We start from the raw sequence: 17867 nt of genomic DNA, 5'->3' as shown, positions 1-17867 counted from the left end.
TGTTTCAATTTCCCTTTACATCCCATAAAATGAGTTTTATTGCAGTCTGCATTTGGTATTTGCGGAGACACATTCATGTGCAGTACAGGTGCAGCCAAAATGGTTGCTTGCACTCTGGATACTGCGCATGCGTATACTGAACTTCCAGTCCTATAGGTGGCGCTGTGTTTTCTTTTGGTACTCAACGTGTGACATTGAGAAGAAGGTAAGACTCCAGTAAACATGTTTGATTATGCTTATAATATCTGTAATAACTCATTGTAAGCATACCCTGTGGTGGACTTTGGAATGTAAAAGGCTATTGTGGCATACGGGTGACGCCAGTGTATTCGCAATTCAGCGACACGCTCACATTAGCCAAGGTCTTTCCCTTTAGCTTCTCGACTAACTGCTAATAGCTTCCATTCATTCCGATAGCAGTCGGTCGGCATCATGAGGCTGACGGCGGTGCTGGCCATGGCCGCACGGGTGGTGGCGCCCAAGGACTACCGCTACGGCACCAATAGGCCGTGGACCGTGGCTGCCAAGCGGCTTAATCCGCCGGGCAAGAGGCGGAAGAAGGTGTTCGTCGAGCCCATCGCCCACCATGACTGGACTGTGCTTCGAGGGGACACGGTCAGCACAAACTACTCAACGTTACGGAGTTATAATCAGAGCAGGCCAATAATTGTATATATATATATATATATATATAAAAAAAACTTGTTTAGTAAGAAAAATAGCACTTAGCAGTATTTATGTTTTAAAACGTATAAGAATGACCGTTTTGGCATCATTTCATCAATGGCCATTGACATTGTGCTCCTTCTAGTTTGTGCGCATTGGCCACTAGGGGGCGGAATAATACAACCAATCCACCCATATTTCCAACCGCTTTAAATAAGCAAACTAGTATCACAAACAATTGACACTGTAAAGTGCAACGTAAACATCAGCTTTTCGGATGCCATCAATAAAGGCTTATTGTATCTTGGTTATGAAATATTTAATCTGTTATGTGTCTCAGGTGGAGATTCTGTCTGGAAAGGACAAAGGCAAACAGGGGAAAGTCATCCAAGTGTTCAGACACAGAAATTGGGTCATACTAGAGGGTCTCAACACGGTAAGCCTGCATTTATTTATTTATTTTTGATGTGTAATAATAAACATAACATATTTTTAATGAACTGTCACATTGCATTGAAGCATTACAGATACGTCGGTAAATTCGGGGATTACCGCGGGACCTACATTGCTAGCGAAGCTCCCATCCTGCTGCGGGACATTGGCCTTATCGACCCCACTGACAGGTACCATCACATACTGTTTATGTTTCTTGAATTGTTGGGTTGTGGGGGGCTTTTGACCAGCTGCCCATTGTAGTAAGGTTTTGGTGCATTTCTCACTCTGGCTTTTAAAATGACGGTGAATGTTTGTGTACTTTGGATTGAAACCAAAATCTTCTTCCCCTCCTCTTCTTCCAGGAAGCCGACCGAGGTCGAGTGGAGATTCACAGAGGAGGGCGAGCGGGTGCGAGTGTCGGTCCGGACCGGTCGCATCATCCCCAAACCTGTGCTGGAGAGGCGAGATGGCATTGTGCCTCAACAGTGGAAAGGTGAGGAAACTCGTGAGATGGGATCTTTTTCTTTTTCTTTACTATTGCCATTTTCTCAAATGTATTGCTGTTGTTTTAGACGGTCCCAAAGACACCAGCCCAGAGGACACGCTGGAGAAGACCTACACGCCCTCCCTGAAGACCTTGGAGGAGGAGGTGATTGAGAAGTTGGGCATCCAGGAAGACAGGAGGCACAGGCGCACCTACTGGTACTAAGCCTGGCCGCTAGATGCTCTTGTTTGCCTCTTTCCCTTGATTATTTGTTTAAAATGGACTGTATGTTGTTGTTATATTTTGAATAAATGTCACAATTAATACTCTACGCATCTTTTTGTCCAAATAGCCATGGCTTTAATATTTACATTCATTTGATTAAAAATCCAGAGGTCGGCACTACTCTGATGTATTTCTAGTCTACTTCTTTTCTTGTTTACTGTGCGGTAAAACTTCTACTTAAGGGCGCTTTTAAAAACCAACAGCAGACATATAATTTAGAAAAGTTACGAGTCAGGAATTTTCGCCATGAGAGAAAGTGACAGAAAAGAACGGACTTGACGTTCCTCACATGGCCACAAGTACGAATCCCCGCAGGGAATGCTGCACTTTATTGGTTCATTATGAATAGGGAAAAAAAAGGTAAACCTATACAGCATTGGGATTATAAATCATTATGCTCCCTTTTAAAGCAGCATGATGCCCTGTAACTGCCAATTAAAGCACCGTTGCTAAACCAATCATTGCCTTTTATTTCCTAAGCAGCCCACATCAAATAGACATTTTACGCTACATAGACGCTTCAACATCCACTTGAAGAAAGTCAAACAAAGCCCATTTTTTTTCACTCTATCAACTAGAAAAAAAAATGTTTCCATTGTAGTGACTGATGCGCATCCTTAACATCATTTGTATGGATTTAAAAACGTTTTTCGGATAGTAGTGACGGATGCACAACACGGTTGGGAAAAGCGAGTTTTGTTCGGCATCATCATTCTTTTCTTTTATCATAGAGTGATTCACTTAGGAATAGTAAAATATTACTGAAAACTTGTCTTCTACTTATTGGGTACTTTTTACTCTTTTAGGTTCATAAATACCCCGGTTAACGTCTCTTTATAACTGTGTGACTGTCACAAGGGTGAGTAATTTGACTTTATTTTATTTTTATGACAGCGCTTGTTTTTTATGGCGTTAAATGTATATTTAAAATATTGCCTGTGTCTTCAAATTGGTAAGTACTTTTATTTTAGTCTTACTTCGTTTCCTTACACTTGTATGGCAGTGAGAAATAATAAATACTCAAATATTGACTTTTAATTGTGATTTCATAATGGGGAAAGCTTGTGGGTGGAACAATGTATCCACTTTCCATGATTTCCCATGAAAAAAAGTGTCTTTTTGGGGGCACTGTTAAGTTATTTTTTGATTCTGTCCAGCTGCTCGAGTCATTGAATGCGTCACAGTCTGGATGTGTCGCCATTGCCGGTCATTGCAGTAACATGTCGATGAGGGCAGCACCGCCACCCTTAATCCCCCTCCCATCCATTCTGTCTTGTTCACATCCAAGAGGGAATAAAACTGTCCAGTCAGCGGAAAGTAGCTTTTGAGGTTTTTTTTTTTTCCCTTTCACAGGAGGAAAAATGACTCAAAAAGCTTGCTGTCCGTCTGGGATTACACTAAGGTGAATGAGGGCTATTTTCCCCCATCGACGTGCATTCACAGCATCTTGTGATTAAAATAGCCAACCTGGCATATTTGTGTGCTAAACATGTGCAGGCAGAGATGTTTTCAACATCTGAAGATGCTTTGTGGAAACCAAATTTCTGCGTTTGAGTCATGTCGGTGACCTAATGATCTAAACTGGGCAGTGTTTTTTAATCACAGAGTCGTTTGAAGGCAGCGCTGGAAAATGTCATGTTAGCCTGAATGCCACTCAAGAGAGGTCGTTTGCGTTTGTTCTTGGATTCCTGTGTGCGCGTGACCTTGGCAGTGTGGTGAGATTACGAACCAAGGCAGACGGTGTGTTTTGGTGGATGATGGACAGTGGTCTCCTGGTATATCATGTTCTTGTTCATTTGCAGATAAATGGATGGATGCATTTTTATTGTGAATGGGAAGGATAGATGACAGATGGATGATGATTGGCTGGTTGGATGATGGACAGATACATTTGTAATGTTGGATGGATGGATGATTTCTGGTCGGGGGGGGGGGGGGCTGGTCACCAATCTTGCCGTTTGGTCCGAAACATGTCGAGATAACGACGACCTTCCCTTCTGAGCAGAATATTACCTCCATTTAATAACCGGCATAGATCACTTTTAACAGCGGCAAAATGGAGTTGGCAGCGAAGGAGCACACGCACACGGCGGTCTCTTCTTCTTCTTTTCCGCCAGGTCAGCCTTGGCGTTGGCCTCTCAGACCGCACCGTGCTGGTGTGCGGGTGTTAGATTCCTCAGGTGCGCACACCACAAAGCGCCATTCAGTGCACCGCGGCGAGGCCACAAAAGAAGATACAAAAAGAGCTCTGTTGCTAACCAGAACAGCAGCCCCCACCGACACGTCCAAATAGGCTTCATTGTGGAGACGTGTCGTGTCAGCACTCATGAAGGATGTGAGTTTTACAACACTTACACATTTTCCTGGTGAATGCTTTCAACACCCGCACTTTGTTGAAAGGCAGCTTTTTTCACCAAAGCGCCATCTGTTGGACACGTAGAGGTACTGCAAACAAATAGTCACCCAGAAGCAAAAATCAAGTGCTTTTTAACACACTTTTCAACTGGGAAAGCCTTTTGGGATTATTTTCACTCCAGGGGATGACTTAAAAACGCACACACACACACTTTTTGTGCATTATTGCGTTTGTATACCCCCCCCCCCCCCAGGTGAAAACTCACATAAAAGGCCACGATAAGAACATCAGCTTGATGCTTTTGATATTCCCCCCCTCCCTCCCTCCCTCCATCCCTCCCTCCTTCCCTCCCCTGCTTGACAAGCATGCGCAAGAAGAAGACAACCAAGTTGTTGACTTTCAACTGCTTCTCTCTCTTTCTCTGAGCGCTTCAAGCGGGTCGCAGCTCCCTTGGCAAGACCTGCAGCGCGGTGCAACTAAATCCCCCACCCATCTACGCACACTTTTTTTTTTTTTTTTTCAAAGCGCACTGCAGCAAAGAGACGCGGACACTTATTAATAACACCGGCGACACGATGCAGCTTCAAACCCTCAGGTAGGATTTTTATGATTATGAAAATTGCAACATGGATGGTGCAAGCTTTCAAGTGGGCAAGATGTAGTTTGCACATATTTGCTCGCTTGTGCTTCTATTTTTAAATATGTGCACGCAGCTGGTTACTTTTCATTGTGTTCCAAATGTTAGAGAAGTCCACCCCACACCCCCCCCCCCCCTCCCACTCCTCCTTCTGTCCCTCACTGTGGTTTGCAGTGCATCACTTTGCATTCATTTCTATGAGGGAAAAAGTGGCATTTACTTTTAACTTTTAAACTGTGACTCGAGAGACAAAATGGGCCATCAGCAATCGCCTCAAATTCATTTCAACCATCCCGCATAACAATTTTTTTTTAAATAATAAAATGTGTGTGTGTGTGTGTGGGGGGGGGGGGGGGGGGTCGGGATTAAATGGTTTGTGCATGCATATTTTTTCCTATTTATTTTAATTTTCTGTATTATATTTTAATTTCATTGTTTTAAAATTTGTGTTGCCCAAAAGTAAGTGTAGACTTTTTTTCCCCCGTTCATTTTACCACGTTGACATATTTATTACATTTATGAAATACAGTTCAATGTTCAAGGTTTCAAGACAGGGTTCCACTTCCAATTTCAAATTAGGGTTTCGCGCATAGGTTCAGGTTTCAAATTTTGAATTTATTGACCCAATAGTTATTAATGATGTTAAGTGTTCATCTTTGGTTTATTTAAATTCACTAAATATTGAGCTGTGAAGTTGTCCGATATGGCAAAGAAACAAGCAGGTAGGTTAATAAATTCATGTTATTATTGTTTATGTTTGAAGTGAAAAGTTTTGGGTGAACCTGTTTTGAAGTGTATCTTGGGTCCAAGTGCAATGTTGCCCTAAAGGATGCAAATGTAAAATGAAGTCATGCAAGCTTCCTCTTTTTGGTCTTGAGTGCACCTCTGGGGATTTACAGTGCCCTTTCCCCTTTCAGGCAGCTTAATGGACAGGTAGAAAGGTAAAAAAAAAAGAGAAAAAAAAGAGGACAGTTGATGGTCTACTGGCCTGTGGTCAGTGAGTCAAATGAAAGTGAAAGCATCAAGTCATACTTAAATTTATTTCATGTATAAATGGTATTTTTTTTTATGTAAGTTGTTTTTGTCCTTTTGTATATTACTATTTCCATATTCTTAATATTAAGATTTTTTTTTTAAATTATTCCAGACCTGTAGCCCAGGCCAAACTATAACAAAAATTTTAAAGTAAAATAAATGTCAGTATACAGTTATTCAGAGCCCCATTTCTATTTAAAAAAATATTTGTCCTTCTTAATTTCAACGAGCTGCCACTCCCCCTTTAGGCCTAGTGACTTGTGCAAAAGGCCTCCATGTTTCATCATTGTGATTCATTTACTTATCATGTAGCGGCTCCACTCTTTTAAAGGGCCCATTTTGTTTTGGTGTCAAGCCGTGTGTGCCCCAAAGTGAAAGTGATGCAATGAAGGCCCCACAATCGGATCCCGTCAAGCAACAGACAGCACTGTCTGTAATTTTCAAAAGAAGAAAAAGAATGAGGGGGGAAAAAACAGCACGCAAAGTGTGCCAGTGTCCCTCCTTTCATTTCCACCCGGAGGCGTTTTCAGCTTCTTCTTTTTTGGTCCAGCACAGTGGTATGCAGCTGCCGTCGCTTTCTTTCGCCCTTTTCTTGCCGAGCATACTAATAGTGATGGGCCGCTCACGGCCCACCCAGCTGGCCGGGAAACACACACTAGAACAGCTATTTGGCCCTCAATGAGTGTCTTTGAGGGCCAAAGCAGTTGAAAAGTCAACTTCATTGCTGCTCGTTGTCCTCTGATCTGATTAGGATGTCGCGCACATCACTCGACTACTGTTATCACCACGTAGGAGTCACTCGCACCATTGTCGGTCAATCCGCCAAATGCACAATTGATCTATCTATAGTTCACAAATCTGGAATTAGAATCGGGGTGTGTAGACTTTTTATATCCACACTGTAATGTTTAGTCAAGCATGCTCAATTGATTAGTGAAATATTTCAATGTCCGTTATTAGAAATAAGTTAAAAAAATAATAATCTATTGATTAAGCAACCAAAAGTTGTGAAAATGATGAAACCATCATCACGGGTATATAATCGACCTGACATTGAAAGAATCCCAGTCTAATACCTGAGATTCCTCGATAGGGGTTGTGCTGATCTTAATGACATACGTTACAGTATGGGATCGTAAAGTGTAATTAGGCTGGTGTGCATGTGTGTGTGCGACGCTCGTCTTCAATGATGAATGAGCGTTGCTTGCCGGCTCGCCTGGGGAGGTCGTACGAGGGCACAGCGAGCATACGCGCCCCCCCCCCCCCCCCCTTCCTCCCAGGCTGCCGGGAGGGTTAATAACAGGGCCAGACTGGTGACAGAGTCGTGGCAGGGTGCCACTGGCCGGGGACGCCGCATGGCTTGCGGTCAGGAGGAGCCTGCGCTTGGAAACCAAACATTTTTTTTTCCCCCCCTTTAAACTGCAGTCCAAGCTCGTCAAGACACGGTTTGACTTTGCAGGCCTCTTGAGCCACAATGCATTATTTCCTCAAATAGCTGATGCTAAACAAAACAGCAGCACCCTCTGAAAGGACATAAGCAGTTTCTGAGATGATTTCAAGTGTAAAGAGTTGAGATGCATTTCTTTGCCAGGCAGGATTCCCAAGAAAGCAGCCCAGTGCAGTGGCTGTGCAATAAATCAACACTTCATCAGATTTCTTGGGGCGCCAATTCCAAGGATAATGTTTACTTCAGTCTTTGGTTTTCAGTGATGGTCCAATTTTCAATGGCCAATCCGCTCATTTTCCATGGGAGGATGCTCTCAGCTAGCCACCGTTCTCAGTTCCCAGAGGAGAAACCTCATTGGCTGTAACTTCTTTCTCTATTGCCATTCTGTGCTTGATCTTTTAGATTTGACGCGTTTGTCAATTTGGATGTAAGGCTGCAAAATGAGCATCTGTTTTTCCAGGTGCCAATTCTGTTGTTCTTTCGGGCTTCAAGCTTCGGCAATAAGTGAGACTTTATTAATTATAGGATATTCACTTTGTCTTAGGTTAGCTCTGTCAGCGTGTATAAGTAATTTAACTTTTTCACTTCCCTTTTCGCAAAGATACTGAGGCAAATGTGTAACAGAGTTGTGAGAATGCGGCATTGAACAGGTATGACTTCGAGAGCACAAATAGTTGTTTGCCATTCGTGGTTGAGCTTATCAGCCGATATAAATGGCCTCTGGACGAATCCATTTGGGTTGAGATCTTGCGGGGGCTACCTGAAGCAACGGCTCTTTATGTTTAGACATGTGTGAAATTGGAAAGTTGAAACTGGTAAGGAGAAATAATGTGTCTTTATTATTTTTATTCTCTCTTCCTACCCTGACTGATGGCTGTCTCCGCAGAATCGTTGCCTTTTTCTGTGTACTTTGTCATCTCTCTCTGGCCTTTCCTACTCAGTTCCCGTCTGCGCATGGTGAGTCATTTTTGACCATTAGCATCATTTTTTTCCCTTTTTTTTTTTTTAAATGAATCCTCACATCCCATGTTGCTTTTCCAGACGACGTCCAGACGCCTCTCCGGGTGAACATTTCCCACTCGGGTGTCCTTTACGCCCCGCTAGGCCGAGCCATCATCATCCCCTGCTCGGCGTCCGCGTCGCCTCTCACGCTGCCGCGGGTCAAGTGGACACTGATGTCCGGCGGGACTGAGACGCAAATCTTGGTGGCGCGGGGCGGCAGGGTGAAAGTCAACGAGGCGTACAGAGGCCGCGCCGATTTGCTCAACTACCGCTCCTCGCCGGAAGATTTGTCAATGTGGCTGTTGGAAACGCGCTCCAGTGACTCGGGGCACTATCGCTGCGAGGTGCAGCAAGGCCTGGAGGACACCAGCGACATCGTCCAGCTCAAGGTCAAAGGTAATGAAAAAACGGTGGTGGTGGTGAGTTAAGTTAGTAACCAAGTACTTTATTACTGTTCTTAAGCGGGTTTTTCTGGTATCTGTACTTGGTTTTTTTTTTACTCTGACTCCCTACATTTGAAATCAGTTACTTTTTAAACTAGGTCTAAGAGAGGTAAAGTCAACAGTAATTGATTGAGATCTTGTGATCTCATAAGGCGGAAAAAAACAAGGACAGTATCAACATGTTAAGAAGGTGAACCAGGGGAGCATTAACAACATCGAATCTGGAAAAAAATGAAAACGAAAAACATACGTGTGTTTTACTTTTGCCTCCTTGCATGTCACTGGTTGATAGTGCACCTTTTTGTGTCTAGGTGTCGTATTCCACTATAGGGACGCCATGGGTCGATATTCACTTAACTTCAATCAGGCCAAGAGGGCGTGCAAGACCATCGGGGCCCAAATTGCGACTCCCAGCCAGCTTCGGGCAACTTATTTTGATGGCTATGAACAGTGTGACGCAGGCTGGCTCGACGATCAGACTGTCAGGTATGTTTGGCTGCTGATCTGTCCATCCATCCTTCCACCCACACAAGCTCAGGGAGCGCATGCCAACTCGAGATTCGAACCCTCATATAAAAAAAAACGTGATCCAGAATTACTTTGCTTATTGTTTCCACATTTGCACCACTTCCCCAGGTACCCAATCCAAACGCCTCGTGAAGCTTGCTATGGCGACATGGATGGAGAACCAGGAGTGAGAAACTACGGGATGATGAATCCACAGGATCATTTCGACGTATATTGCCATGTGGAAGAAATGCACGGTACGACGTACATATATATGGAGGACCAAAACTGCCAAAATTATAAATAGATAAATGACTAAATAAATAAGTGAATAAAAGTGAAAATTAAAACTGATATAAACAATAGAATTAAAAAAGTAAATGCAAAAAATAAATAGAGATGGAAATTTTAAAAAAGTATATATATATATATATATATATATATATAAAATATACAAAATAGTCGTCCATGAGACTTCCTTGTTCGCCCAACCCACTCACTCTACTACCCTAGGCAGTTTGCAACAGAGGAGCCCAAACCAAGACACACTTAGGATCGCCCCCTCATTTGAATAACATTTCGACCTGACGGAGCATCTGCAGCATGAAATAAACAAACGTGAGAGCACAGCGTTTTTATTTATTGTTTGATAATGAATTATATTTATATATTTATTTTGGTATTTAATTCCACATTTATATATATATATATTTTTTTTTTTTATCTCGTTGTTTATTTTTGTATTTATTTGTACTTTTTTTTTAATTTATGGATATTGTTTTTTAAATTTTCATTTCATATTAATTTTTTGTATTTATTTATAATATTTTATATCCATTTTTATTTTCACTTTATTTATTTATTTAGTCATAATTTTTTTATTTTAGCAGTTTTGGTCCTCCATACGTACACACCCTTTACCTATCCAACAACACATTTGCTAACGTTCAAATTTCTAACATTTCATTTATAGGGGAGGTGTTTCACGATCCCGTCCCACAGCAGTTGTCCTTCGAAGCTGCCCGGTCGTACTGCAGGGCTGCAAGAGCTCAGCTGGCTTCAGTGGCGCAGCTTTACCTGGCGTGGAGCGAAGGTCTGGACAACTGCAGCCCTGGCTGGCTTTCCGACGGCAGTGTGCGCTACCCCATCCGGACCCCCAGAGACCGTTGCGGAGGCCCCCAGGCGGGTGTCAAGACCGTGTATCGCTTCAGTAACCAAACTGTCTTCCCGGAGCCGTCCAGCCTGTACGACGTATATTGTTTCAGAGGTGTGTGGAGCAAAAGATGGGCTGAAACTGTTATTATACCTGTTGTGGACCCTCAAAACTTGAATATTCTAAGGGTGGAACAACCCAAAAACAAAAAATTGCAAACAAAAGCAAAAAAAAAAAAACAGAACTGGAATGGTTTGTGTTTGGGTCTCGGAGGGCACACAGACTAAAACATGAAATCATTTGGTAAGCAAATGTCTTGAATCTGATTTTCATCTTCGTCCGTGTCATTTCCAGGTAATGGAACTACACCGACTGACTCTACCATGGATATTACAAACACACCTGAGCCTAGTACACTTGAACAAGACGTTGTCATCCTAATGGACGAAGACAAAGAGTTACCACTCGGCCAAAGTTCGGAACAAATTGAACGGGAGGTTCAGAGTGTTCTAGAAACCATCCCCCTTTTCTCGGGCCATCCCATTAGAGGAAATGCGGTGGAAGAACAGCCGACGTTTCTGTCCAACACGCCAGAGCCTCCTTTGACCACCACGGATGCGTTAGATCTCCTTACACCTTTTGACAGAACGTCTTCTTTGACAGAAAAGAAACATGACTCTGGACATGCTGCAGGACTAAATAGCACTACCCAAAGCACAGAAATCCATGACGCCGCTCGAGACATTTCACCCCAGTCCACTTTTTACAACAGCGAACATTCATATCCCAACTTTACTTCCCAGCAATCTGAAACAGAAAGCACAACGAAGCTCCACGAGTCTAACGATACCCGTGCTCAGAACTTGACAGACGACATCCCCAAGGAGAGCACACAGCCATTCCAAAAAGGGAAATCGCTGCAGAATTTGGATTTGCACACTGAGATGTACGAACATCAGACTAAAGACCAGATTCTGGAAGCTTCCCCTGTAACTGTGGAACCCACGGAGAAAGAAGCACCTGCAACAACATTCATCCAAACAACCGAAACCCCTGCGGATCTAACCTCGTTGTGGATGCCTCAGGGTGGCTCTGGAGATACTTCTCAAGGTAAGAAGTCTACGCCAACGCCATACAGCCGATGTGTTAACATTAAAATAAGTGTTTCTTTTTCCAGAAAGTCATCAGGACGTCGCAGTTTCCGAGTTCACGCCCGAGTCGGAGTCCACCACGCACCGGTCACCTTCTGCCTCAACCGGCCCCGCTCCTGCAGAGTCTTTGACAACCATCCAAGATCGAACCTCCACGCCCGCGTCAAAGCATTTTCCCAGTCTTAGCTCAGTTAATCTCTCGACGTCGTCACATTTGTGGGCGTCTGTCTCCACGCAGGAGGGAAGCACGAGTTTGGAAATTGAAGATGGCGTTGATAGCGATGAAAGACAGCTACGTCCAACAATGTCGACCCGTTTTAGGGTAAGCTCGGCCGTCAACGAAGCTCCCGAGATGTCCTCCGAAGTGCCTCCAGACTCAATAACAGCACTGTATCAGCCATCGGGTAAAGCAGAAGAACTCTTTGACAGCTCCACCGTGATCTATGAGGAGGCAAGCGGACTCGAACCCGATGTCGTCCCTGCACTGACTCAAGGGCACATTGCTTTGAATTCAACTAACAAACAGATGATTGATGAAGACACCATTGAAGAAAAAGGTTTTGTGAGGAAGTTTTCGCCCGACGGAAATGTTGGCGGGGAAACGAATATCGTTACAATTCTCGAAGAAAGAGATGAAGTTACCCCAAACCCCGAAGAAGGAGCTCAGTCGACGACAACATTTGAACTACAGGCTAAAGATATGCTTAACCCAAAAAAAGGAGCTACCATACCGCCCACAATCGAAGATGAGGTTAAAGAAGAAGGAATTACAGTCGCGGCGATGTTTGAAGAGGACGCTACATCATCCAAAACCCTGAAGGAAACTAAACTTACAACAGTAATTAAAGGAGAGGCCAAAGCTACTGTTACCCCAAAAGAAGGATCTACAGTTACACCGTTATTTGAAGCTCAAGCAACGCTAACCCCAAAATATGAAAGCAAAGATATACCAATATTCAAAGAAGACGCCAAAGCTACTGAAATCCCAAAAGAAGGCTCTGCTGTAACACAGATGTTTGAAGAGGCTAAAGATCTCTTAAACTCCGAAGAAGGATCTGCACTAACACCAATATTTGAAGACGCTAAAATTATGCCAAGCCCAAATAATCAAACTAAAATCCTACCAATATTTAAAGACAACGCCAAAGGTACAGTAAGCCAAAAAGAAGGATCAACATTAACGTCGACTTTTGAATTTGAGGCTAAAGCTACACTAAGTCCCGAAGCATCAACTGATTTTATGCCAATATTTGACGACGAGGTTAAAGCTATAAACCTTGAAGAAGTAAGCCAACAATTTGAGGAATCTACGCTCACCCCGACAGAAGGATCGACAGTAACGCAGGTGTTTGACATTGAAGCTAAAGCGATGCGCAACCCTGATGTTATACCAATAAATGAAGAAGAGGCTAAAGCTACAAACCATGACAAAGTCAACCGGCAATTTGAGGAAGCTACGCTCACCCCGACAGAAGGATCGACAGTAACGCAGGCGTTTGAAATTGAAGCGATGCTCAACCCTGAAGATTCAACTGATGTTATACCGATAATTGAAGAAGAGGCTAAAGCTGCACATAACCTCGAAAAAGTAAGGCAGAAATTTGACGAGGACGCGACCATTCCCCCGACAATAACAACAGCTTACCATGCGGCGACAACAGGAATATTTGAAAAAGAAGCAAAAATCATCTCAATGTTCAGAGAAAATGTCACTCCGTCCTCTCAGGAGAAGGTAAGCACACTCTTGGAAACGACGACAGCGCTCGACGACAGCACCTCCACCGGCCCGGCATTTGATGAGGAAATCACCGTCTTGCCGTACAACTCCGAGGCGTCCGACTGGGCTCTGCTGACGACCACCACCGGACCTCAAGAGTCTCTGAAGGATTTAGAGATCAGCACCAAATCCTCGTCCGTCTCTTCCACGGTTGGGGCAACCACGTGGCGGTCAAAGCGCACCTGGAGTCCGCCGACCACCGTCTCTCCCGACGTCTTCCGCCAGACGACCGCCGAAGCAGACTATGACCCCACCCAGCCTCCCACTGACCACGTTTTGCCCGACGAGAGGGCGGCGGCGGCAGCAGCAGCAGCAGGCGGTAAAGTGAAAGTCGCAGGTAACACTGTCGTCACTCTCCTCGGCTTAACTGTCTTCTTCCTGGCAACGCACTAAAAACCTCCGAGCCTCCTTCCTGCCTCCGACCTGCCTTGTCCCTCTGTGTTCTTTGTTGCCTTGTCGTCCATCCCCCACAAAAATGTTTCCCCCCTTCCTGTCAACTGGAAAACAACTCCACCTGACACTTGTCTAACTGTCCAGTCTTGTTATGGTGATGTTTTCTTCCTTGTTCTTTCATATAATATATATAATATGTCTGTCAATTCATGTCTAAATGTCTGATCACAATCTGCAAGTAATCCAACAGGAAATCCTGGACAATATGTTGAATGTTACATTGATTGTTAACTCGTATTTTAAAGGAGACTCTTTTAGTATGTTTAGAAGCACAATGTTGGTTGTAAATGTGTTGGTTGATGCACATGAAACAAAATTCTGATTGTATAAAAAAAAAAAAAAATGAATGAAGGAATGCTTTTGTAATAGACTAATGATTTTCCATGAGGAATGCTTTTATGTTGGTCTATATTGCTGTATGGACAGAATGTGATTTTTTAAATTTATTTTTGCCAAGCAGAGACATGATTTTGTGTCATTCTTTGGTCACGAGTCAAGTAGTCAACAATAAAAAAATATATATATATATTATATTAATATCCATATGGGGAAAAGATTAAACGGATCACAGGTGTTAATCCAAAATGAAAGTAATCCATATTCTAATGCAGTTTGATGTGAATTGACACTGTTTTCCAGATGCTTGCTTTAATGATCCATGCCTCAACGGGGGCACCTGCATGGAGCAAGAGGGCCGGATTCAGTGTCTTTGTTTGCCCACCTACGGGGGAGACCTTTGTGACCAGGGTGAGCTCAATGAAGTTAGTCTCACTTGATCAGGCATTTCCCAATCAAAGCACACTCTTGTTTTTTTGTTTTTTTCCAGACCTGGAAAGTTGCGAGCCAGGCTGGGACAAGTTCCACGGCTTCTGCTACCGACACTTCGGCCAGCGTCTGAGCTGGGAGGTGGCCGAACAGCACTGCCGCATGCAGGGTGCCCACCTGGCCTCCATTATGACCCCCGAGGAGCAGGCCTACATCAACAGTACGACCCCTGACCATATTTATAAATTGTGTTTTTAAGGAGTCATTATCTATATGTTATTGTGATATCGCCAGGCAACTACAAAGAATACCAGTGGACCGGCTTGAACGATAAGACCATTGAGAATGATTTTAGGTGGTCCGATGGCAACCCGTTGGTGAGTTGTTGCTGTTGCGGATGGATGGATGGATGGATGGATAGATAGATAGATAGATGGATAGATGGATAGATGGATAGATGGATAGATGGATAGATGGATAGATGGATAGATAGATAGATAGATAGATAGATAGATAGATAGATAGATAGATAGATAGATAGATAGATAGATAGATAGATAGATAGCTAGCAGCTTGATTGATAGCTAGCTAGCTAGCTAGCTAGCAGCTTGATTGATAGCTAGCTAGCGAGCTGCTAGATAGTGTTAGAGTAGACAATATTAATTATTGTACTCTTTGCGTGTTCAATTAACTGAATGGTGAGATTCTGGTGAAGAAGTCCCTTTGCAAAGGTATCATTAAAACAGAAGCTTCTGATGACAAAAACTGACGACACTCAAATCGTGTTCTGGTCAGATTGTGTCCTTTTCTCCGGCACATCATTATTTATTGAAAAGTGGGTGAATACGAAAAGTCTCCTCCCATCTGCCCACAGTACATTTGTTTACAACTCAGTGAATACAAGAAAATCCCCCCTTCTGTTCCCATCAGCAAGTTCCCATAGGTATAAATCAGATTAGAGAAAAATAATAATAATCAGCCTGTGCCTCCCTTCCGACCGGCTGAGACCGGTACCAGACAAAACTCCCTTTAAGATAGCAAATGTAAAAACCCGTTGCCCTTCTTCTGAGACTAACACAGATACGAATACAATTCTATTCATTGAGCCATACTGAGTTAACATAATTATACCTACATCTACACAGCTATAACTAAATACAAAAATGGTTAAGATATAAAGTAAAACAGTAAAAATGTTAACAAAGTTAACAATAGCTAGATAGCAGCTAGATAGCTAGCAGCTAGATAGCAGTCTACTACTTGTAAATTGAAATTTAAACATATCTTTTCTACTGTACAGTTGTACGAGAACTGGTACCAAGGCCAGCCGGATAGCTACTTCCTGTCCGGCGAGGACTGCGTGGTGATGGTGTGGCACGACGACGGCCGCTGGAGCGACGTGCCCTGCAACTATCACCTGGCCTACACTTGCAAGAAAGGCACATGTGTGTATTTGGCGTACTCAAGTCGAGAGCTGGCAAAATTAATCGATTAATCAACAAGTTATCGATGATCAAATTAGTCTAAATAATCGAGTAATCATATGGAGCCTTTTTTAAAATTATTTAAAATTGACCATCACATTAACAGTAATTGTTCACTGATTTCTGTTGTCCTTCATGAAAGAAGATTGATTATTTGCAGACATCAGTTTACTTTGGAAAACAATGGCCGAACTGGTACATTTTTTTAATCACTACAATACGAATATGAAGTACGAAATAAGCACCAATCACTGGTTAATGAAAACGTAATAGTAATAGGGAAAATGCTTTTGTAATACACTTTAATGCAAAATTAAAATAAATCTTATTAGTCAATTAATCGATTCTAAAAATGTTTGATAGTGACAGCACTACTCAAGTCAACAAGGTTGCATCACTTTACATTTGCCCCCCATTCTGACAGCATCCTGCGGCCCGCCGCCTAAGGTCCGAAACACCTCCATCTTCGGGAAGCCTCGGCAGCGCTATGAGACAAACGCCGTGGTGCGTTATCACTGTTCTCTGGGGTTCCAACAGAGACTCAATCCGCTGATCCGCTGTCAGTCTGGAGGTAGCTGGGAGAGGCCTCAAATCCAGTGCATCCCGGGTGAGAGCAAACAGAAACATTTGATGGCTGGTGCTTAAAAAAAATACATAAAGTGCAACATAACATATCCTTTCAGAATATGGAGGTCTAAACCCTGATGCCGAAATGACGTCGTCGACGGATGACAATTTAGCCGCCTTTCAAGATGGTTTTGAAACCACCACAGAGACCCCACTTTACTGGGACATCAAGTTTTAAAAGCACCCTTACACACACACTTCTACCCACACACACTACATTCTGCTGTCCTCCCTTGACAAGGTGAAAAACGTGCTTTTACCGATTAATGTTACACGCGTGTCAAATTGTTTGGTTCCTTTTGTTATACACATTGCAGAATGGTGCTAATACATCAATATTACATACCCGACGTGCTCATATTTTCTGTCTGTCTATATTAAAAGTGTAAAGTAACATACCTGCTTTTTCCAAAACAATCCTGTGCACGTTTTTGGAGACGCAGTTTTGTTCGTCAGCTTTATGTTGTAATAAAGTTTTGTAGAACAGAGCAAAGAATAAATGGTTCTTTTATTCCAATGCTGCCTGTGGTTGTCTTCATTTCATAATATAATAATCTGAGTGATGCATTGTGTTTATATGTGTATGTTCAACGCAATAAAATAATGTTTTTTGGAATACTGATAATTTCATTTGTCACCCTTTGAAAGTTGCATCCTTTTGAAAAGTGTGCATACATAAAATGTTGAATCCTTTATAGGGTGAATTATTTCAATTAGATGATTTTTTTTATTGGAACAGTCAAGAGGGGTGTACATTTAGGTCGCGTTTATATTTTACAATTAAAAACAAATATGATATGTGTATTAAAGTGAATGATGTTAGCAGTCACGTGACTGACCAAATGTGCTTTCGTCACACACCAGGAAGTCTTATGGAGATGAATGCGCCACAACATTAAGTTAAGTTGTTTGTTTGCTTGTTTGTTTGTTTTAGACGTTAGTGGCCACAACGTACAAATCATCTTTTAGAAGGTAATAGTTCAATGCTTGTATTTCTTTTTTCGTATGTGTTTATTCATAAACTTTAATTTTCACGTGTACGCGTAATTGTATGTGGGCCGAATTAGCCTTTTTGAGCCACTAACATTGCTTTTCTTATCGTTTCGTGATTTGTCTCTGTTTTAATTTCAGTAAAACAAATATATCAACTTGCAAGGCGA

General features: G+C 42.7%; 2 protein-coding genes across 3 annotated transcripts; both read left to right on the top strand.

The window, feature by feature from the left end:
• The first annotated feature begins 143 nt into the window (after positions 1-143).
• mrpl24 (mitochondrial ribosomal protein L24) lies at positions 144-1916 on the top strand. The gene is made up of 6 exons (XM_086062973.1): positions 144-205; positions 418-615; positions 1007-1102; positions 1186-1289; positions 1464-1594; positions 1674-1916. The coding sequence occupies exons 2-6, from the start codon at positions 433-435 to the stop codon at positions 1808-1810; spliced, it is 651 nt and encodes a 216-aa protein (XP_085919099.1). The 5' UTR covers positions 144-205; positions 418-432; the 3' UTR covers positions 1811-1916.
• A 2715-nt stretch (positions 1917-4631) lies between these two features.
• Positions 4632-17224, top strand: LOC147157649 (brevican core protein-like). 2 transcript variants are annotated; one of them, XM_086063289.1, is made up of 15 exons: positions 4632-4821; positions 8232-8302; positions 8387-8743; positions 9102-9276; positions 9427-9554; positions 10271-10564; positions 10805-11560; positions 11628-13189; positions 13328-13715; positions 14471-14578; positions 14658-14816; positions 14891-14973; positions 15897-16041; positions 16505-16687; positions 16764-17224. In XM_086063289.1, the coding sequence occupies exons 1-15, from the start codon at positions 4802-4804 to the stop codon at positions 16883-16885; spliced, it is 4551 nt and encodes a 1516-aa protein (XP_085919415.1). In that variant the 5' UTR covers positions 4632-4801; the 3' UTR covers positions 16886-17224. The 2 variants fall into 2 exon arrangements, with proteins under 2 accessions (XP_085919415.1, XP_085919414.1); XM_086063288.1 differs by having other exon boundaries at positions 11628-13715.
• Positions 17225-17867: the final 643 nt, after the last annotated feature.

This window comes from Leptonotus elevatus, chromosome 19, assembly GCF_054856555.1.
Source record: "Leptonotus elevatus isolate MCC_2025b chromosome 19, RoL_Lele_1.0, whole genome shotgun sequence".
In the NCBI taxonomy this organism is placed as follows: Eukaryota; Metazoa; Chordata; class Actinopteri; order Syngnathiformes; family Syngnathidae; genus Leptonotus; species Leptonotus elevatus.
The sequence above is the reverse complement of the archived record's forward strand: the minus strand, read 5'-3'. Positions and strand labels throughout refer to the sequence as shown.